Here is a 25923-nt window from a genome sequence, read left to right as displayed (position 1 = left end):
GAAAGAAACTCAGTCCAGTGGGCGACCCAGTATGGGACAGCGACATGCCCGAGGAAGGTGCGTGGTACCGCTTCACCGGAGCCGCAGGATCAAAGATGTTAGAATGAGTCACCACTAAAAATGGAAATGTGTAACACGCATGCGACAGGGTGGCTGAATGGGGCACATTCATTTGTTGCTGATGGAAAGGTGCACTAGTCACAATTCTTGCAGAAAATTTTTTTTCTGAATTATATATAGGAATAAACATAAGCCTCCGTTTGGCACGAAACTATGATCCTCGGATGTTTGTCCGCGGACTTGATTTTCGGAGAGCGGGGCTTTAGGAAAGCTGTGAACTTTGGATAACGGATGATGCCGAAGGAAAAATATACCTGCACATTTCTAATCCAAATGAATGCATTTATTCTCTCTTTCTCTTTGTTCTTTAGTTCTGTGCGTGGAAAAAAACCATCACATATAAAAAATGGATGTTGACTTCCACCTCGACTTTATTAACAAACGAATCTATCCCTTCTACTGAAACAACAGCGAAACGTTCTCCCCCTAAAATAAACTTTTGAAAGAAGACTTTCATGCTATTGGAAACAATGTTTTCCTACTCCCTCACTACGTTCGTCCGCTGGAAAAATATTTTCCTTCTCCAGGACGCTGACGCAGTCAAATAGACACAAACTATAAGGCAGGCAGAGTGAGAGCACTTGCCTGCCACGCTGAAAATCAAAGAAAGGGCAATAAGCATATCTCGAAAAAGTCTCCTTTCGTCGCCAGAGCGAGAATTAGGAGCGTTAGACGAATTCTTGGCTTTCTCGGTTCTTTTAAAGGCATTTTGTTTTTTCTGCTTTAGAGCTCTTTCTTGCGATTTTTTGATCCTCTTCTCGTCCTCTGAGTCGTTTGCGAGCTCCTCGGTTTGGTATTCTTTAACAGCCAGCCAACCGGCCTCGCTCTTATCAGCAAGTTTGATAATCTTTTGACGATGGCGTAAACTTTTCTTCAGTTCTTCCACCTTCTCGCCGGCTTTCTCGACGTCCCGCGCAGCCGAGAAATTGGCGGTATCGTCCAGAGTCCCTTGCAGTTCAGAATTAAAAAGGAACTGGTCCTTGTTACCTTGGAATTTCAACTTTCCCGCTTCATCCGCTTTTTCTAACTTCTGAGTTCCGCTGCTTGTTTGGGAGACTAAACCTGATGCAAAGCTTTCGACCTTTTGATCTAGGTAGGATTTAAACCGCTCGAAAACTTCCTCCGTCTCCAAAGACTTATGGCTTTGTGGAGATTTTGGGCTCGAGGGCACATCGTTGCAATAAAATAAGCCGAAAATATGAACTGAAGCACCGCCGAGTAGTGTCACACTTGATGAATATATCAAGGAAGATAATCCTTAATATACTCAACTTGAGTCTCAGGAGACTCCACGTGCTAACACAAAACGTGTTAGCATGAAGGCACGCATGCTCTCACTAACTTCTGAAGGAAAATACATTTGAAAACTGGAGAATATCACCTGATAATCTCCAGATCTAGCTGGGCATATTCGATCACGTGAACGGCACAATTTAAACAATCACGCGCTGGCGAAAATATTTGTAAGCATAGATATTTACCGAAGAAAGTTCACAACACACAACTTCTTCAAAGGCAGAACTAGAAGTTTTCAAAAGGGCTGCCAAAAAGAGCTCTTTTTTGTACAATTAAGCAACAGTGAGAACACAGGCTTTAAGCCAGAAAAAAAAAATTGAGCGTTTTCAATCGGCTTTTGCAGAAAATTTTATTTACGATTACAACATCATCTCTATTCTTAGCATAACATATATCTTGATTCTAACACAAGACTACATTTATAATTCAACTCTCATTTTATTTATTTTTTTTTTTTTTCGGTTTAGGTAAAAAGGCAAGTTTGCCTCAACTTTAATGAAGGAAGTTGTCACTGGACAGCTGATATTGAAGTACGAAACTGCGGCTCTTTCTTTGTCTACAAACTGGTTAAACCGCCCGCTTGCCAACTCCGCCGGATTTTGTGGTAGTGACTGGAGAATGATGGGCAGCTAACACCGAAGCATCATGTTACACGCGTACGGCTAAACCTTACAATCAGATATACTAGAAATTCACAGGGGAAAGGGGACGCAGACTGATATCGACCTTTGTGCTTGATATCAGCAGCCAGCAGAGTTTCTTTCTGTAATGTGGAACTGGATGAACAAAAAGGGAAATAAAGAAGTCGTTAGTGGTGGTATATGGCTGGACAAAGTGTGTAAGAACGGTTTTCGGCGATTACGACCATACATAATCAAGTTACAGTTCAGGATAATGAGGTGTCTTTTCAGAATAACGGGTTCAGAAGTTCACATTCGTTTTTGTAGATGACGTTATCCTTATAGATAGGTTGTCTCTTCGACCTTTTATCTGGAGCAAGTATGAAATAAAAGTGCTCGGCTCTATAAAAAACGACTTAAGGTCACTGTGAACGAAATAAGGAGCCTTCCGGAAAATTCGTTCTACACGCGTTACTTTTAAAGAAACGATAGAAAACTATACATCACTGTAAATGTTATAAAGCATAGATTATGAAAGAAAAAAATATTTTCACAGTTTGTGTTTTGATAGGCGCGTGAGAGACTATTAACACAAACTAACGGTGTTCGCTTTACTGAACTATCAGTTTACGCGTCACCACGACCTCCAAACAAACTAGACTGTATCCCGCAGCTGATAATAGGGTAGCAAAGTGTATGTGTGAGGCTTTTTCAATATTTGTATCAGGTTCTGAGAAAATCTCGTTGGAAGTTCGACAATGGTAAATATTTCGTTAGTTGTCAAGCTCCGTGACGTCACGAGAGAAATATGTCAAATTTCGTAAAAGTCACACTCACTTTGTTGCATTAATATCTGACGAACATTCTGGCTAATATTCATGAAGATCCAACAAATTTACATACGCTACTAATTTGTTTAAGTCGAGGTAACCTAAATGAATCAAAATTTTAAGACATGTTTTCCTCGATTCAACGTTCGCTATTATTCAATCCATGAAATGGCCGCGCTTAAGTCTGTGACGTCAAATTACCATCAAAATTCTCGCACTAGCTTCGTAGCCAAGAAGTGGACGTCTTAAGGCCGGAAATACCACCCTAGAGTTGTTTGGTACAGGACTGCGCACCTATTTCTTAATCCGACTGCCGAAACATCGCTACACAAGCCAAACGATATAGTAACGAAATAGCACAGGGACAACATTCATACACTCACATCGCACAAACCTCCACCCACAGAGTCTTTTTTTTCATATATTCTGATCATTTTACCATAGATAATTTTGAAAGGAGTGTCTACGTAGATTGGGTACGAAAAATAATTGCCTTGGATGCCATTTTTACAATATGGAAAACACCTTTTAGCTTGCCATGTCTTCCAGAAGTCGCCAAAGGGCGACTGTTGTTTAAGATCGTGTTTGTTTCGTTCGTTGTCACCTCGCGCTTTTACACCTCGAGAAAATGCAGCGGTTGAACTTTTCATAAGTTAAGTTTATTCCACTTTCCTTTTTATCTATTCAGCCATTCTATAAGACTCTTTATCCGCCATGTAAGACTTATACACAATTTGTTTCGCTGGAATAAAGTCTTAGATTTCTTTCTAAAAATTGTATTAATGTAGCAATACGCTTCAATCAATGAATATCAATAGCTCTATATTGCTTTAGGTCTGTTAGTTTTAACATCCTGTGGTAAATCAATTTGCCCCAAAGATGTGCAAGAAGTTAATTTTTCGGTATAAGAACAGCAGATCACTAGGTAGGTACTATTTTGTTAAAACAAAGGTGGAAAGTGTATAGTACCAAAGTACGACTAAGCTCTCAAGCTAAAGGATTTAAACCCTTCCAAGTGAGGCAATGGTGAGTCTCCTGACCCATAGATTTGACTGTGAGTTAGCGATCAAGCGCGGGTTACTTAATTTTCATTTCAGTTTTGATCTCTTGTTTAGAAGTACGTTAGAAGTCGGTTTCAAAGGCTTCAGAATCACAACAATGTTGAACCTTTATTACTAACAAATGTGACCACAAAAAAGATTTTCCTGCGAAGGGTTTTAAGTATGATTGAGACTTTGGTTTGCTTTCGTATTGGTTGTGATTATTGTTGTTGAACCAGCGTATCCAGAAAAGGATTTTTTTCTATTGACAATGTACTCAAGTTGGTTTTTATATGTTCTTGCTTTGATAGCCAGAGCAGTTGTGTCAGTCGAAGCACTATATTCATAATTTGTTATGAAATTTACAGTAGGTATGAAAATAAAGGGTTTTGCTAATAAAATACGCCGTTGGAGTTCCAGGACATGGAAGTTTCTTTTGTTTGTTATTTTTTCTAAGTTGATAATCTCTTGTAGACACCCACTACTGAGTTTTTATTACATGTATTTCGTTGTAAATACAAAATTTGTTATTTTATTTTATCCTATCACAGCAATCTTAACATCATACGCAACCAATAAGACGATGATACGTTTCACGGCCGGCCTGCTTGCAAAATAAAACTGTTATCTTTACTCGAGACTGGCTATTAGTCTTTGAAAGATTTTTTTGATCAGCCAAGGACCAGAGGTTGTTATTTACAATCTTTTTTTTTTCTAATTAACAGACTTTTAATCCATAATCAGTGAGTAAAACTATAGATTTTACTTAATTTTAACATTTCATCTGTCATTTTGTGATAGATTTGAGTATTGAACACTACAGATTGACCAAGATCATTTCAGGTAGGTAATCAACGTCTAGCATTTTACTTTTGTAACCAGTATTTATACGCACGCACGCACGGACTATGTTTTCAGTCGTCAATCATTCGCATTTCTTGCTCTATAGAGGCAAAATAATCTGGTCATTTTATCCACCGTTTATATCTCCAGGTAAAGCAACTACGAAGTAAGTAATTAAGAGCTCTGCAATATTTGGGAGGATTTCTATTTTCAGTTGGATTGCAAAGCACTTAACGATCAGTTTAAGTCCTGTTAGTTTGCAGTGCACTTTGGCTTTTTCAGTCCACAGTAACTTCGAGAGTATACAATTGAAAAAAAGAAATTAAAGCAACGAATTCTTAAATTTTCGTCTTTTTCATCTCTTTCGTTTTTCTTGTACATTCCATAACGTGTTTTTCGATTTGATTCGGACGCAATTGGTTCCTCTCAAACTGGAAAAATAAGATAATCAAATAGCCAAATGAGTTTTAGATATTTCTTTTTCGGACAACTCGAGCGATTTCTCAATGTCTAGCGAAACAGATGAGAAATGTTCTGCTTCATGAGAACATAAAATAGAGCTCTTAAATCAACAAGTATATTCTTCATAAGGGACCATTAGCTTTGACACAACTGTTTACTCTTTACTGTTCCTTGGGAGTACCCATATAGCTCAGAAGTACTCTCTTATCAAAGAAGAAAAATTTGTTCAATAGTCTCGAGGTTTTTATCATCGATGTTCACCCGTTGCGCTAATATAATCATACCCTTCCGAGAAAAAATAACTGATCCCATTATTTTCTCCCGTGCCATGCATATTATTCCAATTTTTTGGACAGGGAAAGGCTAATGAATTAAAATAAGCGAGGATGCTCTATGAATTTCCACAAAAACAACTTTGATACTCTCCTTAAAATACCTTAAGCTCAAACGCTCAAACATCAGAATAGTCCTCACTCCCTTTTTTTTTTTGTGCATCATTACAACAAAGCACAACTTCTTATTTAAAGGTTACTAAGGAACGGTTTTCACGTCTCACAAGCACGCTACTTATAAACAATAAAGCATGAAGAAAGGACAATTATTTATTAATTCCTACCGTGAACTCTTCGCTTTATGCAACTCCGACAAGCCAAATATCAAAACTGGACCAAGGAGATAAATTCTAAAAAATAAAATCACCATGCAAAATTTACTGTTTTGCTCATCTCTGCGAGGTTGAACAAGCGGGGAGAACTCTCAGCAGCATTGCTTTGAATTGTGCCAGTTTAAAAATACCAACATGCACACACATTCCACAGAATGATTTAATCCTTCGCGTACCAATATGGCATCAAAAAATTGACTTGATGATCATCGAGAAAAAAAGATTTTCCTATTTGTAAGAGGCTTATTTACCCACATAATCCCCAATAACCTGTTATAATTCCATTTTAACTCCACGTACACGAGTATCAATTTCGGAACAATAGTAAAAACGAAAAAAGTGAGGATCTTCTTTTTTTTGAAAAAAGGGCTAAAAAATACAGAGAGAAAGGTGCACGATCTGAAAATGTACTTTGCGGCTGTTGAGGGGATAAAAGCTCACAAGGGTTAAAATTATATTCCCATTCTTTACCCCCAGGTGGGCAAGAAATGAAAAATATAATTGGTAAATATACGTTAAAATAATCCGAGACGTCCAACCAATTTTGTAGCGAGGGCGGAAGATAATACCGTACATGTTGCACTTTTTCTCATAATTTACCCAGCAGGAATGTCAAACCGACGAATTCCTGCATTTCTGGCCTGCCTGTTGTTGGTTACTCTGATGGAGGAGGCAAAACCTGTATTTGGAGGGAAAGGAGGAGGAAAATTCAAGAAACTATCGGACAGAGTGAAGGAGCTGGAGGAAAGCATGGAAGAACTAAAGGAGTGCAAAGGTAAAATTCATCAGTGAATAACTCCTAATTATATAAACTCCTACTGTAGCTGAAGAAAGAATCTTCTTAAAGAAATAGTGACTGGGATGGATTTCTTCAATTCTTTTCGACAACGCGGATTTAGAAATAAAATTGAATAATTAAGAAAAAACTTTTCACTCTAATTAGGGAAAAGTTGCCCTCAAATTGATGTTTAGTTAGACCTCTATGCAGTCTATTAAAAGTTGAGAAAAAGTACGCGGTTATTTCAGTTGCCCTTTTATTCACTAAAGCGATTATCAGACCATTTTCGTTATTCATTTTTAGCTTGCTCGCTGATCGAACAACTGAAACAGCGGCTCACTGCTGTGGAGGGAGAGATTGAAGAGCTGAAGAAACCACCACCGACAACCCCCCCTCCACTGGCTGCAGGTATATTGCTAGTAGTTTCCGAACGCTTACGAAGGTCCAAGGTGACTCGCACCCTCACTAACTCAAATGCCGCGTGAACTTCAACTAAAATCGAACTCTAGGAGTTTTGTTATTCATAGCACAATTTTGTCGTCACTCCCTGTAGTTCGTGCGGAACCTTTGATAACTAAAGCTTCCCGTTAACTCCAAACAATTTTCGTTCCCCTTCAGCACATTTAATTTTAAGTCACTACCTCAAACCGTCAGGTTTGTCATGTTAAATTTATAAGTCGCGAAGTTGTGGATTCCTTGTCTATCTTAAATTATGCAAAACAACTACTGGCCTAAAACAGGTTTCGCTGATTGTCTCTTAACTTTCATCAATTTTGAGCCATCACTACATTGGTCATCGCAGACTCCCGCAAAGGTATCTCCATCTCTTACAAACAAAATGCTAGTTAATACTTCACGGTTACTAAGGATTCCATATCCTTTTTCTCCACCCAAGCATGATTGATATGCGTCTAAACATCTAACGAACATAATTGTCTTTTCGACAGAACTGAAAAAACGTCTTCGCCTGTCACAGATTTCGCGGACTTAAGTGTAAAACCATAACGACATTATAATAAAATGGCAAATTTTGAGAAAATTTCTCGCCAGGTTTAAATTGAAGTGGAAAAAGTTAAGCTTTTCATTTTACAAACGACCGTCCTTTAACAAGGAAACAAAAAATGTTTTCAATCACAAAATAAATTCATCCTGGATATGTTAAGCCTCAGTTATGTTGAAGTGCGTGCTGAGTGTTCTTAACTGTTTTAACTAAAAAGTGTATATTTTTTATCTTTGTTTGTTTTTGCCATTTTGCAAAATTAGAGTGTAAAGGCTACAAAGTCCTGGACAGCGCTGACAGAAAGAATACTTACGGTGTAGGCAATGCAGCATGTGACAACGACATGCCCGAGGAAGGTGCGTGGTACCGCTTCACCGGAGCCGCAGGCTCAAAGATGCCAGAGTCATCACCGAATAAAAACATGTGTGGCACACATGCGCCAGGATGGCTCAATGGAGCACATCCATCTGTTGCCGAAGGAAAGGTGCACTGCTCACACTTCTAACAAGAACAATTTTTTTCTGAAATTTTTAGGGAAATAAACATTAGCCTCCGTTCGGCGCGAAATCATATTCTCGGATGTATGTCCGCGGACATTATTTGTCCCGAGAAACGAGTATTTTTGGAGACGGCGAAGCTTTCGGAAAGCTGTCAGCTTCGGATAACGGACGATGCCGAAGGAAAAATATACCTGCACATTTCTAATCCAAAAGATCGCATTTATTCTTTCTTTCTCTTTATTCTTCTTTCTTTCTCTTTATTCTTCTTTGCTGTGCGCGGAACAAAACCATCACATATCGAAAATGACTGTTGACTTCCACAGCCACTTTATTAAAAAATAAATTTATCACTTCCATCGAACCAACGGCGAAACGCTTTCCCGCTAAAATAAATTGTTAAAGGAAGACTTTCATTACAAGCAATGTTTGAAAAATGGAAAACATCACTGTGGGGAATATCATCAGATAATCTCCAGGTTTAGTTGGGCACATTCGATCACGCGACACATTTTAATCAGTCGTGCACTACCGAAGAAAATTCACAAAACAACTTCTTCAAAGGCAAATAAGAACTTTTTCGAAATGGCTGCCAAACAAAATCATTCCTTTTATACAGTTGCGTACCAGTGAGAACACAGGCTTTATGCCTTTGTACACATTCTCTATTCACAGCATAACATTTATCTTAATTCTAATATGACTGTATTTGTGATGAATATACTTTTCCTTATCTATTTATAACTCTAATTTTTGGTCATTGTTTTTCGGTTTAGGTAAACAGAAAAGTCTGTTTCAACTGGTCGAACAACAATTGTAACTGGTCGGCTGATATTGAAGTACGAAACTGTGACTCGTTCTTTGTCTACAAACTGGTTAAGCCACCCGCTTGCCAACTCCGATATTGTGGCAGTGATTAGAGGATGATGGGCAGCTAAAACTGAAGCATATTACACGCTTACGGCTAAACTTTATCATCAGATAAACCAAATATTTACAGGGAAAAGGGAACGTAGACTGATATCACAGCCTTCATGCTTAACATCAGCTGGTAGCAAAGTTTCTTTGTGTAATGTGGACTTGAATGAATAAAAAGGGAACTAAAGAACTCATCACTGGTGGTATATGTCTGGACTAAGTGCGTAAGAACGGTTTTCGGCAATTACGACTATACTAAATCAAGTTTCAGTACAGGATAATGAAGTGCCTTTTCAGAATTGGGGCTTTAAGGGGTTCACAGTCATCTTTAAAGAAGATGGTTATCCTTGTAGATAGGTAATTATAATTTCGATAATGTATATTGGTCACCGTAAAGAGTCTACCCTGACTGGTTTTAATGCGTCTTTGTCATTCCCTTTTTACGTCGCGAAGGTGTTCTCGGAATCTGTTCGGCACCTAGTCGTCTTTCCGTTTTGCCAATGTATACTTTTTTGCAATGAGTGCAAGTTATCAACGTAATTTTTTCGGCACATTTTTTGTCTTTGATAGGCACGTGAGAACTAACGGTGTTTACTTTACTGAATTACCAGCTTACGCGTTACCATGGACCTCCAAACAAACTGAACTGTATCACTGAGCAGATAACTGATAGGCTAACAAAGGCATGTGAGGAGTTAAGGCACGTGGAGTTAAAATGGAATTATAACAGGTTATTGGGGATTATGTGGGTAAATAAGCCTCTTACAAATAGGAAAATCTTTTTTTCTCGATGATCATCAAGTCAATTTTTTGATGCCATATTGGTACGCGAAGGATTAAATCATTCTGTGGAATGTGTGTGCATGTTGGTATTTTTAAACTGGCACAATTCAAAGCAATGCTGCTGAGAGTTCTCCCCGCTTGTTCAACCTCGCAGAGATGAGCAAAACAGTAAATTTTGCATGGTGATTTTATTTTTTAGAATTTATCTCCTTGGTCCAGTTTTGATATTTGGCTTGTCGGAGTTGCATAAAGCGAAGAGTTCACGGTAGGAATTAATAAATAATTGTCCTTTCTTCATGCTTTATTGTTTATAAGTAGCGTGCTTGTGAGACGTGAAAACCGTTCCTTAGTAACCTTTAAATAAGAAGTTGTGCTTTGTTGTAATGATGCACAAAAAAAAAAAGGGAGTGAGGACTATTCTGATGTTTGAGCGTTTGAGCTTAAGGTATTTTAAGGAGAGTATCAAAGTTGTTTTTGTGGAAATTCATAGAGCATCCTCGCTTATTTTAATTCATTAGCCTTTCCCTGTCCAAAAAATTGGAATAATATGCATGGCACGGGAGAAAATAATGGGATCAGTTATTTTTTCTCGGAAGGGTATGATTATATTAGCGCAACGGGTGAACATCGATGATAAAAACCTCGAGACTATTGAACAAATTTTTCTTCTTTGATAAGAGAGTACTTCTGAGCTATATGGGTACTCCCAAGGAACAGTAAAGAGTAAACAGTTGTGTCAAAGCTAATGGTCCCTTATGAAGAATATACTTGTTGATTTAAGAGCTCTATTTTATGTTCTCATGAAGCAGAACATTTCTCATCTGTTTCGCTAGACATTGAGAAATCGCTCGAGTTGTCCGAAAAAGAAATATCTAAAACTCATTTGGCTATTTGATTATCTTATTTTTCCAGTTTGAGAGGAACCAATTGCGTCCGAATCAAATCGAAAAACACGTTATGGAATGTACAAGAAAAACGAAAGAGATGAAAAAGACGAAAATTTAAGAATTCGTTGCTTTAATTTCTTTTTTTCAATTGTATACTCTCGAAGTTACTGTGGACTGAAAAAGCCAAAGTGCACTGCAAACTAACAGGACTTAAACTGATCGTTAAGTGCTTTGCAATCCAACTGAAAATAGAAATCCTCCCAAATATTGCAGAGCTCTTAATTACTTACTTCGTAGTTGCTTTACCTGGAGATATAAACGGTGGATAAAATGACCAGATTATTTTGCCTCTATAGAGCAAGAAATGCGAATGATTGACGACTGAAAACATAGTCCGTGCGTGCGTGCGTATAAATACTGGTTACAAAAGTAAAATGCTAGACGTTGATTACTTACCTGAAATGATCTTGGTCAATCTGTAGTGTTCAATACTCAAATCTATCACAAAATGACAGATGAAATGTTAAAATTAAGTAAAATCTATAGTTTTACTCACTGATTATGGATTAAAAGTCTGTTAATTAGAAAAAAAAAAGATTGTAAATAACAACCTCTGGTCCTTGGCTGATCAAAAAAATCTTTCAAAGACTAATAGCCAGTCTCGAGTAAAGATAACAGTTTTATTTTGCAAGCAGGCCGGCCGTGAAACGTATCATCGTCTTATTGGTTGCGTATGATGTTAAGATTGCTGTGATAGGATAAAATAAAATAACAAATTTTGTATTTACAACGAAATACATGTAATAAAAACTCAGTAGTGGGTGTCTACAAGAGATTATCAACTTAGAAAAAATAACAAACAAAAGAAACTTCCATGTCCTGGAACTCCAACGGCGTATTTTATTAGCAAAACCCTTTATTTTCATACCTACTGTAAATTTCATAACAAATTATGAATATAGTGCTTCGACTGACACAACTGCTCTGGCTATCAAAGCAAGAACATATAAAAACCAACTTGAGTACATTGTCAATAGAAAAAAATCCTTTTCTGGATACGCTGGTTCAACAACAATAATCACAACCAATACGAAAGCAAACCAAAGTCTCAATCATACTTAAAACCCTTCGCAGGAAAATCTTTTTTGTGGTCACATTTGTTAGTAATAAAGGTTCAACATTGTTGTGATTCTGAAGCCTTTGAAACCGACTTCTAACGTACTTCTAAACAAGAGATCAAAATTGAAATGAATATTAAGTAACCCGCGCTTGATCGCAAACTCACAGTCAAATCTATGGGTTAGGAGACTCGCCGTTGCCTCACTTGGAAGGGTTTAAATCCTTAAGCTTGAGAGCTTAGTCGTACTTTGGTACTATACACTTTCCACCTTTGTTTTAACAAAATAGTACCTACCTAGTGATCTGCTGTTCTTATACCAAAAAATTAACTTCTTGCACATCTTTGGGGCAAATTGATTTACCACAGGATGTTAAAACTAACAGACCTAAAGCAATATAGAGCTATTGATATTCAGTGATTGAAGCGTATTGCTACATTAATACAATTTTTAGAAAGAAGGCTAAGACTTTATTCCAGCGAAACAAATTGTGTATAAATCTGACATGGCGGATTAAGAGTCTTATAGAATGGCTGAATAGATAAAAAGGAAAGTGGAATAAACTTAACTCATGAAAAGTTCAATCGCTGCATTTTGTCGAGGTGTAAAAACGCGAGGTGACAACGAACGAAACAAACACGATCTTAAACCACAGTCGCCCTTTGGCGACTTATGAAAGACATGGCAAGCTAAAAGGTGTTTTCCATATTGTAAAAATGGCATCCAAGGCAATTATTTTTCGTACCCAATCTACGTAGACACTCCTTTCAAAAATATCTATGTATATGAGAACGATCCTTCGCAGTAAAATATCTATGGTAAAATGATCAGAATATATGAAAAAAAGACTCTGAGGATGGAGGTTTGTGCAATGTGAGTGTATGAATGTTGTCCATGTGCTATTTCGTAACTATATCGTTTGGCTTGTGTAGCGATGTTTCGGCAGTCGGATTAAGAAATAGGTGCGCAGTCCTGCACCAAACAACTCTAGGGTGGTATTTCCGGCCTTAAGACGTCCACTTCTTGGCTACGAAGCTAGTGCGAGAATTTTGATGGTAATTTGACGTCACAGACTTAAGCGCGGCCATTTCATGGATTGAATAATAGCGAACGTTGAATCGAGGAAAACATGTCTCTAAAATTTTGATTCATGTAGGTTACCTCGACTTAAACAAATTAGTAGCGTAGGTAAATTTGTTGGATCTTCATGAATATTAGCCAGAATGTTCGTCAGATATTAACGCAACAAAGTGAGTGTGACTTTTACGAAATTTGACATATTTCTCTCGTGACGTCACGGAGCTTGACAACTAACGAAAGATTTACCATTGTCGAACTTCCAACGAGATTTTCTCAGAAACTGATACAAATATTGAAAAAGCCTCACACATACACTTTGCTAGCCTATTATCAGCTGCGGGATACAGTCCAGTTTGTTTGGAGGCCGTGGTGACGCGTAAACTGATAGTTCAGTAAAGCGAACACCATTAGTTTGTATTTATAGTCTCTCACGCGCCTATCAAAACACAAACTGTGAAAATATTTGTTTTTTTCATAATCTATGCTTTATAACCATATAACCCCATACATTAATTATGCATTCAGACTAGAAGATTTTTTTTTAAAGTTTTGTCGTGAAAGACAAAGAAGTGGAAGGCATAATTAATGTTTCGGGTTATATGGTACTCTTTCCCATCTATTTATTTGTTTCTTATCAATGTGATTAATTATTTACAGTAGACATGCCACCAGATGACTGCAATTCATCTGAAGAGTCATTGGACACCGTGGAAGACTCATTTGTAAGTCAGTCTTTTAATCATTGATAGTTCATTATAAATTTCTTCACACACAGCTACTAAAGTGGGATTTGATACATTTAAAGCCAGATTTTCTTCTGTTATGATGTAATATAAATGGATGAGGGGGTTAGTTTCTGAGGAAACTGTGGTGCTGCATGGTTGGGAATATATGAAAATAATTTGGTTTTATTAAAAAAGTTCATAAAGTGTAATGGTATAAAAAGCTGACATTTTGAATGTTAGCCCGGTGTCGCATAATGTAGGACACTTAATTGGAATTGTTAATGACATGTCCAAACCACACCAGTTGCTCCCTTTTTTTGTAGGGAAAAATAGTTGTGATTATGCTAAATTGCATTTTGAACAAATGGTAATGTCAACAGATGATGAGGACATGACAACTGAGAATGAGTCTTTACTCGGAGGATCTTCACCCATAAGCAGTGCAATTGTGAAGTTGGTAATCATGTTCTTCATCTCTTGGAAAACACTTCGAAATGTATCTGACTCAGCTATCAGCATTTTGTTTGATTTCTTCAAAAAGTTGATTAACCTCTTGGCAACAGTCTCCCAATCAATAATAATTAAGGAAACTGCAATCTTGTTTCCGTATTCTTTGTTCAGGATAAGGAACTGTCTTGGGATAAATAGGGATGACTTTAAAAAGTTCATTGTGTGTCATAAATGCTCATCAATCTACAAACCTGAGGAATGTGTACGTACACTTACCAATGGGAGGAAGAAAGGAGAACGTTGTAAATTTGTAGAATTCCCAAATCACAGGAGCAGAACTCAAAGGAAAGCCTGTGGGGCTTCTCTCTTTAAGAGCGTACCATCAAAAAATGGGGATGTTATCTTAAAAGCGAAGAGAGTTTTCTGCTATCATTCTGTAAAGAAGACACTTCCAGAGTTTTTGAAGCGACCTGGGTTTGCAGAGAAGTGTGAAGAATGCAAAAAGTCACCCCGCAATCCTGATCTCTTAGGGGATGTTTATGATGGATGGATCTGGAAAAACTTCAGGAATGCAGAAGGACACCCTTTTTTCAATGCCCTTAATACTTTTGGAAGTATGCTGAACCTTGACTGGTTTCAGCCATACAAAGATTCCGTTTACAGTGTAGGGGTACTTTATCTCAGTTTTCTAAACTTGCCTCCTGATGAGAGAAACAAAGAAGAAAACATAGCTGTTGTAGGTATCATTCCTGGCCCGCAGGAGCCTGCGCGAGATGTACTATGATCTCAAAACTCCAAATGGAAAAGAGAAAGTCATTGTAGCTGTTTCACTTGATGTTAAATTGCGTCTTTAAAGATATTCTTTTCTACTTTTGGGAACTTTTCACTTGATACCCTGGTCTTAACAAAATTTGCACATGCATGTAGGGCAAGACCTTACTCCTTGGTGACTGACTGTTCAGTATAAATTTTGCAACATCTAAAAAACTTAACCTTTGAGCCCAATAAGTGTTCAGCTTCAACCTTCCCTTCAAAATATCAGTAGCAGTGGCAGTAGACTGTTGGGCTTAAAGGGTTGAAATGTTAAGTTTTTACTTTGTAGGTCTGATAAGTCAATGAGGGAAGGGAACCCTTTTCAAATCATGATAGTGTACAGTTGTACTTGCATCTCTCTATGCTTCCATCACCCTATGTCTAATTGCACATTTTCCTTAATGTTGGTTGTTTATTGTTGGATGTACAAGTATTAGGGAAAATAATAAATATTTTTGGTTATCACAAGGCATTTACTCACTTTTGTCTTGTGCTACATGTTTCTCAGGCGAAAGGGGCAACCATATAGAATTCCCAACCTGCCAACTTTCAATAGCCAGGCAATTATGGATATTCTCAAATAACTTAATTATAGCCACTCCAAAAATGTCTCAAACTCTCTATATGATACTTCTGCTTATGAGATAAACCGGTACAAATGACCCAAACAACATATAGGAGCCATTTGGCACAAATAATCAAACAGGCACAAAGGAGTCAAGTAATACAAATGCGTGTCTAGTAATCTAAAGGTAACAAATAACTTATCTGGCTCAAATGATCCAACCAGCATGGATAGCACAAATAACCCAGCCAATGCAAAGTACCTGAATGGTTTAAATAAACCAATAACCCTACCAACAAATATAACCCCAATGGCTGAAATGAATGAAATAACTTGAACAAGAAACCTTGCATTGTGTACGGTCAAGTAAAATTTTCATTACACACAGGGATAAGGACTATTAGTATATACTAAAACAGCGGATAGTGTTGAAGGCGCGCTCTGATTGGCTAGTCAAACTCCGAATATCCTTTGCTATTTACCTCCGAGCAACTCGAGAAAAAGTGGCGTGCCGGTTTGCATTCATGACAAGCGAATAAATCACTCAAATAACAACGAAGTAGTCCCTGAAAACACAGAGAAAGCGACTAAATTTGGTTTGGCTGTGTTTAAAGGTAATGGTAACCGGGAGTTTATCGATAAAAACCAGTGAAAAAGGATTTGTTAAAAAATGCAAATTAATCTTGCGTAACCTCACTTGTTTACTTGAAAATCAAAGTTCAATGGTATTTTTTACAGAATGGTTTCAAATACAGAAAGAGTTTGCAACACCATTTGAAGAAATGTGGCCACCAGAGCTAAACAAAATGTCTTCAGAAATTTTATCTGTCAGCGAAAAAACGAGACGGCAGTTTTTACAACAAAAAATCGCTTACCGCGATCCGAGCCGCGTTGGATCGTTAAGCGCGGGAAAATGTTGAAATGTTGGAATCGTATGAATTAAAATCAATTTTTGGTGGTGTATATTATCTCACTGTTTTAGTATATACTAATACAACTATTCACCTCAGTGTCGGTGGTTAGCGGTGGATATTTACCGAGCCGCTTCGCGGCTCGGTAAATATCCACCACTAACCACCTCCACTTCGGTGAATAGTTGTTAATTATTTCAAGTATATCCTCAACTATCTAAACTGTTTTATATCAGTAAATTGTTTCGTTTGTCGACAAAAATTGGTAATTAATTGGTTTTTTGTTGATGTGTGTTGGATTTGGGGTGGTGGCTTGGCAGTGTGGGATATCTATTGAGGTTTTATTTAAAAGAAGTTGTTTATATTTTTTATTTATATTTTTGGTTGATAACACGACCCCACAAGCCTCTGGCTTTAAATATTTATCACGTTTAAATAAAGTGTTATTATTATTATTATTATTATTATTATTATTATTATTATTTACTGAGTGTATACTGCTTCATCATACCACCTTATATTCGACATTTCAAACAACCCAATTTGCAAAATATATTGCCATAGGTAACTTTTGTGGGCTAGAAGATATCATATCATACCAAATATATCCAGTTAAGAGCTTTTTCTAAGTACGTTTAATTAATGTATAATTAACCTTACACTTTGTGTAAGGAAAGTGTAATTTTCAGTACACACATGGATAAGAAAGAGAAATATACTGAACAGTATACAAGCCTTATTCAACGAAATCATTATATATCGTTCGTACACACAGCGTATAATGCTTCATCACACCTCCTTATATTCGGCATTTAGTATAATTTCAGAGCTGAGCAAAGAGTTTCCAACAATCTGTTTGGTCGAGCGGTTCCTTATATGGCGCTATATAAACCGCTCCACGCGGTTTATAAATGTTACTAAAATGTTATGATTTTAGAAATTTCTCTGTTGTTCAGCTCTGAAATTATACTAAAACAATTATTCGCCTCAGGTTCGGTGAATATTGTCGAATAATCCCCTCGACCTCGTCTCGGGGATTACTCGACGATATTCACCTCGCCTTTGGCGAATAATTGTTAAATATGATTTATATCACTACAAGTAACTTATGTGGGCTAGAAGATATTATATGTATATGTGAACGATCCTTCGCAGTAAAGCACTATTTGAGCAATAGTGAAAATCCGACCTGAAAAAAATTTCAGGCCTGTACGGGATTCGAACCACTGACCTCTGCGATACTAGTGCAGCGCTCTACCAATTGAGCTAACAAGCCAACTGGGAGCAGGCCATCAAATTAATTCGACATAAACCCGTAGATGATAAAGCAAACAACAACAAACATATGAAACATATGTATGAACTGCGGTTATGAGACGTATATGTGAACGATCCTTCGCAGTAAAGCACTATTTGAGCAATAGTGAAAATCAAAATGCTTTACTGCGAAGGATCGTTCACATATACGTCTCATAACCGCAGTTCATACATATGTTTCATATGTTTGTTGTTGTTTGATTTATCATCTACGGGTTTATGTCGAATTAATTTGATGGCCTGCTCCCAGTTGAACACATTGAACAAGATTATTTCAGCTGCAGGTATGAAATTAACGTCTAGCATTTTACTTTTGTAACCAATATGTATACGCACGTATACGCAATATGTATTTCGGTCGTAAATCGTTCGCATTTCTTGGTCCAGAGAGGCAAGAGGGACTCAGGACTTTTTATACACCTTCTATATCTCCATGCACAGCAACTACTTAGTAAGTAAAAGCTCTGTCATATTTGTCAGTTGGAATGCAAAGCACTTAACGATTAGTTTAGGTAATGTTGGTTGGCAGTGCGGTTTGGCTGTTTTAGCCTACATTCCATAACGTGTTTTCGATCTGATTCGGACATAATCGGTTCCTCTAAAACTGAAAAAATAAGATAGTGAGATGGCCAAATGAATTTTAAACATTCCTATTTCGGACAACTCGAGCGATTTCTCAATGTATAGCGATACAGATAAGAAATGTTCTGCCTCAAGAGATCATTCGGTATAGACCTTTCAAATTGACAAATACGTTTTTTATTCTTAAATAACCATTAGGTTTGACTCAACTGTCTACTCTATCGTTCCTAAGGAATTGCTTTGTAGTTTAAAGTTATGCTCCTTTTAAAGAAGAAATATTGTTTCAATAGTGCCCGACGGCCAAGGTTTTCATCTAAGAGGGTTTGGCTGATATTTACCTGTTGCGCTTATCTACTCATACCATACCAAGGAAAATGTGAATAATTCCAAATTTTTGCACCTTAAAGGTCAATGAATTAAAAAAAAAGCGAGGATACTCTCTGAATTTCTACAAAAAAACACAACCTTGATACTCTAACTTCTTAAGATGCTCTATGTTGAAAAATCAGAAAAGTCTTCCCTTGTTTTTGCTTATCATTTCAAAGAAATACGCGGACTAACCTAAAAAGTTAGTTGGGTATAGTTTTCACGTCTCACAAGCAAATGGCAGATGGATTGTGTCATAATTGGATGGCCGACTATTGAACGGCTCACCAAATTGAATGCCTCGTTGCAATTGAATGTCTCACTGGTGAATTGCTCGCCAAATTGAATGCCCTGTCGACATTGCATGGCTCACCAAATTGAAGGGCTCACTAGTAGTGAATGGCTCACTATCGAATGCTGACTGATCGCTCTTTCATGGACATTTCACTGCATGAAATGTCGAATATAAGGAGGTGCCATGAAGCATTATACATTGTGTATACGGAACGATATACTGATGTCTAATGATTTTGTTGAATAAGGACTGTATACGGTTCAGGATATTTCTCTTCATTATCCATGTGTGTACTGAAAATTATAATTTCCTTACACAAAGTGTAAAGTTAATTATACAAATAACGAAACATACTTAGAAAAAAGCCCTTAGCTGGCTGTTTTTGGTATGATATAATATCTTACAACAACAAACATATGAAACATATGTATGAACTGCGGTTATGAGACGTATATGTGAACGATCCTTCGCAGTAAAGCACTATTTGAGCAATAGTGAAAATCAGACCTGAAAAAAAATTTCAGGCCTGTACGGGATTCGAACCACTGACCTCTGCGATACTAGTGCAGCGCTCTACCAATTGAGCTAACAAGCCAACTGGGAGCAGGCCATCAAATTAATTCGACATAAATCCGTAGATGATAAATCAAACAACAACAAACATATGAAACATATGTATGAACTGCGGTTATGAGACGTATATGTGAACGATCCTTCGCAGTAAAGCACTATGTCGGATTTTCACTATTGCTCAAATAGTGCTTTACTGCGAAGGATCGTTCACATATACATATAATATCTTCTAGCCCACATAAGTTACTTGTAGTGATATAAATCATATTTAACAATTATTCGCCAAAGGCGAGGTGAATATCGTCGAGTAATCCCCGAGACGAGGTCGAGGGGATTATTCGACAATATTCACCGAACCTGAGGCGAATAATTGTTTTAGTATAATTTCAGAGCTGAACAACAGAGAAATTTCTAAAATCATAACATTTTAGTAACATTTATAAACCGCGTGGAGCGGTTTATATAGCGCCATATAAGGAACCGCTCGACCAAACAGATTGTTGGAAACTCTTTGCTCAGCTCTGAAATTATACTAAATGCCGAATATAAGGAGGTGTGATGAAGCATTATACGCTGTGTGTACGAACGATATATAATGATTTCGTTGAATAAGGCTTGTATACTGTTCAGTATATTTCTCTTTCTTATCTATGTGTGTACTGAAAATTACACTTTCCTTACACAAAGTGTAAGGTTAATTATACATTAATTAAACGTACTTAGAAAAAGCTCTTAACTGGATATATTTGGTATGATATGATATCTTCTAGCCCACAAAAGTTACCTATGGCAATATATTTTGCAAATTGGGTTGTTTGAAATGTCGAATATAAGGTAGTATGATGAAGCAGTATACACTCAGTAAATAATAATAATAATAATAATAATAATAATAATAATAACACTTTATTTAAACGTGATAAATATTTAAAGCCAGAGGCTTGTGGGGTCGTGTTATCAACCAAAAATATAAATAAAAAATATAAACAACTTCTTTTAAATAAAACCTCAATAGATATCCCACACTGCCAAGCCACCACCCCAAATCCAACACACATCAACAAAAAACCAATTAATTACCAATTTTTGTCGACAAACGAAACAATTTACTGATATAAAACAGTTTAGATAGTTGAGGATATACTTGAAATAATTAACAACTATTCACCGAAGTGGAGGTGGTTAGTGGTGGATATTTACCGAGCCGCGAAGCGGCTCGGTAAATATCCACCGCTAACCACCGACACTGAGGTGAATAGTTGTATTAGTATATACTAAAACAGTGAGATAATATACACCACCAAAAATTGATTTTAATTCATACGATTCCAACATTTCAACATTTTCCCGCGCGTAACGATCCAACGCGGCTCGGATCGCGGTAAGCGATTTTTTGTTGTAAAAACTGCCGTCTCGTTTTTTCGCTGACAGATAAAATTTCTGAAGACATTTTGTTTAGCTCTGGTGGCCACATTTCTTCAAATGGTGTTGCAAACTCTTTCTGTATTTGAAACCATTCTGTAAAAAATACCATTGAACTTTGATTTTCAAGTAAACAAGTGAGGTTACGCAAGATTAATTTGCATTTTTTAACAAATCCTTTTTCACTGGTTTTTATCGATAAACTCCCGGTTATCATTACCTTTAAACACAGCCAAACCAAATTTAGTCGCTTTCTCTGTGTTTTCAGGGACTACTTCGTTGTTATTTGAGTGATTTATTCGCTTGTCATGAATGCAAACCGGCACGCCACTTTTTCTCGAGTTTCTCGGAGGTAAATAGCAAAGGATATTCGGAGTTTGACTAGCCAATCAGAGCGCGCCTTCAACACTATCCGCTGTTTTAGTATATACTAATAGTCCTTATCCCTGTGTGTAATGAAAATTTTACTTGACCGTACACAATGCAAGGTTTCTTGTTCAAGTTATTTCATTCATTTCAGCCATTGGGGTTATATTTGTTGGTAGGGTTATTGGTTTATTTAAACCATTCAGGTACTTTGCATTGGCTGGGTTATTTGTGCTATCCATGCTGGTTGGATCATTTGAGCCAGATAAGTTATTTGTTACCTTTAGATTACTAGACACGCATTTGTATTACTTGACTCCTTTGTGCCTGTTTGATTATTTGTGCCAAATGGCTCCTATATGTTGTTTGGGTCATTTGTACCGGTTTATCTCATAAGCAGAAGTATCATATAGAGAGTTTGAGACATTTTTGGAGTGGCTATAATTAAGTTATTTGAGAATATCCATAATTGCATGGCTATTGAAAGTTGGCAGGTTGGGAATTCTATATGGTTGCCCCTTTCGCCTGAGAAACATGTAGCACAAGACAAAAGTGAGTAAATGCCTTGTGATAACCAAAAATATTTATTATTTTCCCTAATACTTGTACATCCAACAATAAACAACCAACATTAAGGAAAATGTGCAATTAGACATAGGGTGATGGAAGCATAGAGAGATGCAAGTACAACTGTACACTATCATGATTTGAAAAGGGTTCCCTTCCCTCATTGACTTATCAGACCTACAAAGTAAAAACTTAACATTTCAACCCTTTAAGCCCAACAGTCTACTGCCACTGCTACTGATATTTTGAAGGGAAGGTTGAAGCTGAACACTTATTGGGCTCAAAGGTTAAGTTTTTTAGATGTTGCAAAATTTATACTGAACAGTCAGTCACCAAGGAGCAAGGTCTTGCCCTACATGCATGTGCAAATTTTGTTAAGACCAGGGTATCAAGTGAAAAGTTCCCAAAAGTAGAAAAGAATATCTTTAAAGACGCAATTTAACATCAAGTGAAACAGCTACAATGACTTTCTCTTTTCCATTTGGAGTTTTGAGATCATAGTACATCTCGCGCAGGCTCCTGCGGGCCAGGAATGATACCTACAACAGCTATGTTTTCTTCTTTGTTTCTCTCATCAGGAGGCAAGTTTAGAAAACTGAGATAAAGTACCCCTACACTGTAAACGGAATCTTTGTATGGCTGAAACCAGTCAAGGTTCAGCATACTTCCAAAAGTATTAAGGGCATTGAAAAAAGGGTGTCCTTCTGCATTCCTGAAGTTTTTCCAGATCCATCCATCATAAACATCCCCTAAGAGATCAGGATTGCGGGGTGACTTTTTGCATTCTTCACACTTCTCTGCAAACCCAGGTCGCTTCAAAAACTCTGGAAGTGTCTTCTTTACAGAATGATAGCAGAAAACTCTCTTCGCTTTTAAGATAACATCCCCATTTTTTGATGGTACGCTCTTAAAGAGAGAAGCCCCACAGGCTTTCCTTTGAGTTCTGCTCCTGTGATTTGGGAATTCTACAAATTTACAACGTTCTCCTTTCTTCCTCCCATTGGTAAGTGTACGTACACATTCCTCAGGTTTGTAGATTGATGAGCATTTATGACACACAATGAACTTTTTAAAGTCATCCCTATTTATCCCAAGACAGTTCCTTATCCTGAACAAAGAATACGGAAACAAGATTGCAGTTTCCTTAATTATTATTGATTGGGAGACTGTTGCCAAGAGGTTAATCAACTTTTTGAAGAAATCAAACAAAATGCTGATAGCTGAGTCAGATACATTTCGAAGTGTTTTCCAAGAGATGAAGAACATGATTACCAACTTCACAATTGCACTGCTTATGGGTGAAGATCCTCCGAGTAAAGACTCATTCTCAGTTGTCATGTCCTCATCATCTGTTGACATTACCATTTGTTCAAAATGCAATTTAGCATAATCACAACTATTTTTCCCTACAAAAAAAGGGAGCAACTGGTGTGGTTTGGACATGTCATTAACAATTCCAATTAAGTGTCCTACATTATGCGACACCGGGCTAACATTCAAAATGTCAGCTTTTTATACCATTACACTTTATGAACTTTTTTAATAAAACCAAATTATTTTCATATATTCCCAACCATGCAGCACCACAGTTTCCTCAGAAACTAACCCCCTCATCCATTTATATTACATCATAACAGAAGAAAATCTGGCTTTAAATGTATCAAATCCCACTTTAGTAGCTGTGTGTGAAGAAATTTATAATGAACTATCAATGATTAAAAGACTGACTTACAAATGAGTCTTCCACGGTGTCCAATGACTCTTCAGATGAATTGCAGTCATCTGGTGGCATGTCTACTGTAAATAATTAATCACATTGATAAGAAACAAATAAATAGATGGGAAAGAGTACCATATAACCCGAAACATTAATTATGCCTTCCACTTCTTTGTCTTTCACGACAAAACTTTAAAAAAAAATCTTCTAGTCTGAATGCATAATTAATGTATGGGGTTATATGGTTATAAAGCATAGATTATGAAAAAAACAAATATTTTCACAGTTTGTGTTTTGATAGGCGCGTGAGAGACTATAAATACAAACTAACGGTGTTCGCTTTACTGAACTATCAGTTTACGCGTCACCACGGCCTCCAAACAAACTGGACTGTATCCCGCAGCTGATAATAGGCTAGCAAAGTGTATGTGTGAGGCTTTTTCAATATTTGTATCAGTTTCTGAGAAAATCTCGTTGGAAGTTCGACAATGGTAAATCTTTCGTTAGTTGTCAAGCTCCGTGACGTCACGAGAGAAATATGTCAAATTTCGTAAAAGTCACACTCACTTTGTTGCGTTAATATCTGACGAACATTCTGGCTAATATTCATGAAGATCCAACAAATTTACCTACGCTACTAATTTGTTTAAGTCGAGGTAACCTACATGAATCAAAATTTTAGAGACATGTTTTCCTCGATTCAACGTTCGCTATTATTCAATCCATGAAATGGCCGCGCTTAAGTCTGTGACGTCAAATTACCATCAAAATTCTCGCACTAGCTTCGTAGCCAAGAAGTGGACGTCTTAAGGCCGGAAATACCACCCTAGAGTTGTTTGGTGCAGGACTGCGCACCTATTTCTTAATCCGACTGCCGAAACATCGCTACACAAGCCAAACGATATAGTTACGAAATAGCACATGGACAACATTCATACACTCACATTGCACAAACCTCCATCCTCAGAGTCTTTTTTTCATATATTCTGATCATTTTACCATAGATATTTTACTGCGAAGGATCGTTCTCATATACATAGATATTTTTGAAAGGAGTGTCTACGTAGATTGGGTACGAAAAATAATTGCCTTGGATGCCATTTTTACAATATGGAAAACACCTTTTAGCTTGCCATGTCTTTCATAAGTCGCCAAAGGGCGACTGTGGTTTAAGATCGTGTTTGTTTCGTTCGTTGTCACCTCGCGTTTTTACACCTCGACAAAATGCAGCGATTGAACTTTTCATGAGTTAAGTTTATTCCACTTTCCTTTTTATCTATTCAGCCATTCTATAAGACTCTTAATCCGCCATGTCAGATTTATACACAATTTGTTTCGCTGGAATAAAGTCTTAGCCTTCTTTCTAAAAATTGTATTAATGTAGCAATACGCTTCAATCACTGAATATCAATAGCTCTATATTGCTTTAGGTCTGTTAGTTTTAACATCCTGTGGTAAATCAATTTGCCCCAAAGATGTGCAAGAAGTTAATTTTTTGGTATAAGAACAGCAGATCACTAGGTAGGTACTATTTTGTTAAAACAAAGGTGGAAAGTGTATAGTACCAAAGTACGACTAAGCTCTCAAGCTTAAGGATTTAAACCCTTCCAAGTGAGGCAACGGCGAGTCTCCTAACCCATAGATTTGACTGTGAGTTTGCGATCAAGCGCGGGTTACTTAATATTCATTTCAATTTTGATCTCTTGTTTAGAAGTACGTTAGAAGTCGGTTTCAAAGGCTTCAGAATCACAACAATGTTGACCCTTTAGTACTAACAAATGTGACCACAAAAAAGATTACTCTGCAAAGGGTTTCAAGTATGATTGAGACTTTGGTTTGCTTTCGTATTGGTTGTGATTATTGTTGTTGAACCAGCGTATTCAGAAAAGGATTTTTTTCTATTGACAATGTACTCAAGTTGGTTTTTATATGTTCTTGCTTTGATAGCCAGAGCAGTTGTGTCAGTCGAAGCACTATATTCATAATTTGTTATGAAATTTACGGTAGGTATGAAAATAAAGGGTTTTGCTAATAAAATACGCCGTTGGAGTTCCAGGACATGGAAGTTTCTTTTGTTTGTTATTTTTTGTAAGTTGATAATCTCTTGTAGACACCCACTCCTGAGTTTTTATTTCATGTATTTCGTTGTAAATACAAAATTTGTTATTTTATTTTATCCTATCACAGCAATCTTAACATCATACGCAACCAATAAGACGATGATACGTTTCACGGCCGGCCTGCTTGCAAAATAAAACTGTTTTCTTTACTCGAGACTGGCTATTAGTCTTTGAAAGATTTTTTTGATCAGCCAAGGA

The 25923-nt window shown here is 37.0% G+C and overlaps 2 protein-coding genes across 3 annotated transcripts; one reads left to right on the top strand and one right to left on the bottom strand.

The window, feature by feature from the left end:
- Window positions 1-598: 598 nt before the first annotated feature.
- Window positions 599-3300, bottom strand: LOC148725359 (uncharacterized). The gene is made up of 3 exons (XM_088731483.1): window positions 3261-3300; window positions 1502-1568; window positions 599-1349 (listed from the first exon to the last, which is right to left on the bottom strand). Exons 1-3 carry the CDS (start codon window positions 3298-3300, stop codon window positions 599-601), a joined length of 858 nt encoding a protein of 285 aa, XP_088587609.1.
- Window positions 3301-4512: 1212 nt separating this feature from the next.
- LOC148725358 (pancreatic secretory granule membrane major glycoprotein GP2-like) lies at window positions 4513-9262 on the top strand. 2 transcript variants are annotated; one of them, XM_088731645.1, is made up of 6 exons: window positions 4513-4594; window positions 4708-4749; window positions 6483-6650; window positions 6957-7061; window positions 7917-8137; window positions 8927-9262. In XM_088731645.1, exons 3-6 carry the CDS (start codon window positions 6485-6487, stop codon window positions 9068-9070), a joined length of 636 nt encoding a protein of 211 aa, XP_088587771.1. In that variant the 5' UTR covers window positions 4513-4594; window positions 4708-4749; window positions 6483-6484; the 3' UTR covers window positions 9071-9262. The 2 variants fall into 2 exon arrangements, with proteins under 2 accessions (XP_088587771.1, XP_088587772.1); XM_088731646.1 differs by having other exon boundaries at window positions 4517-4594; window positions 6480-6650.
- Window positions 9263-25923: the final 16661 nt, after the last annotated feature.

Source organism: Stylophora pistillata, chromosome 8, assembly GCF_964205215.1.
Source record: "Stylophora pistillata chromosome 8, jaStyPist1.2, whole genome shotgun sequence".
NCBI lineage: Eukaryota > Metazoa > Cnidaria > Anthozoa > Scleractinia > Pocilloporidae > Stylophora > Stylophora pistillata.
The sequence above is the reverse complement of the archived record's forward strand: the minus strand, read 5'-3'. Positions and strand labels throughout refer to the sequence as shown.

Coding starts and splice junctions, on each gene's coding strand:
- LOC148725359 (XM_088731483.1), bottom strand. CDS start 3,300: ATGATCAGAATATATGAAAAAAAAGACTCTGTGGGTGGAG. Junction 1,569..3,260: donor AAAAGACTCTGTGGGTGGAG/GTTTGTGCGATG, acceptor TATTTTCGCCAG/CGCGTGATTGTTTAAATTGT. Junction 1,350..1,501: donor CTAGATCTGGAGATTATCAG/GTGATATTCTCC, acceptor ATATTCATCAAG/TGTGACACTACTCGGCGGTG.
- LOC148725358 (XM_088731645.1), top strand. CDS start 6,485: ATGTCAAACCGACGAATTCCTGCATTTCTGGCCTGCCTGTTGTTGGTT. Junction 6,651..6,956: donor AGAACTAAAGGAGTGCAAAG/GTAAAATTCATC, acceptor ATTCATTTTTAG/CTTGCTCGCTGATCGAACAA. Junction 7,062..7,916: donor CCCCCCTCCACTGGCTGCAG/GTATATTGCTAG, acceptor TTGCAAAATTAG/AGTGTAAAGGCTACAAAGTC.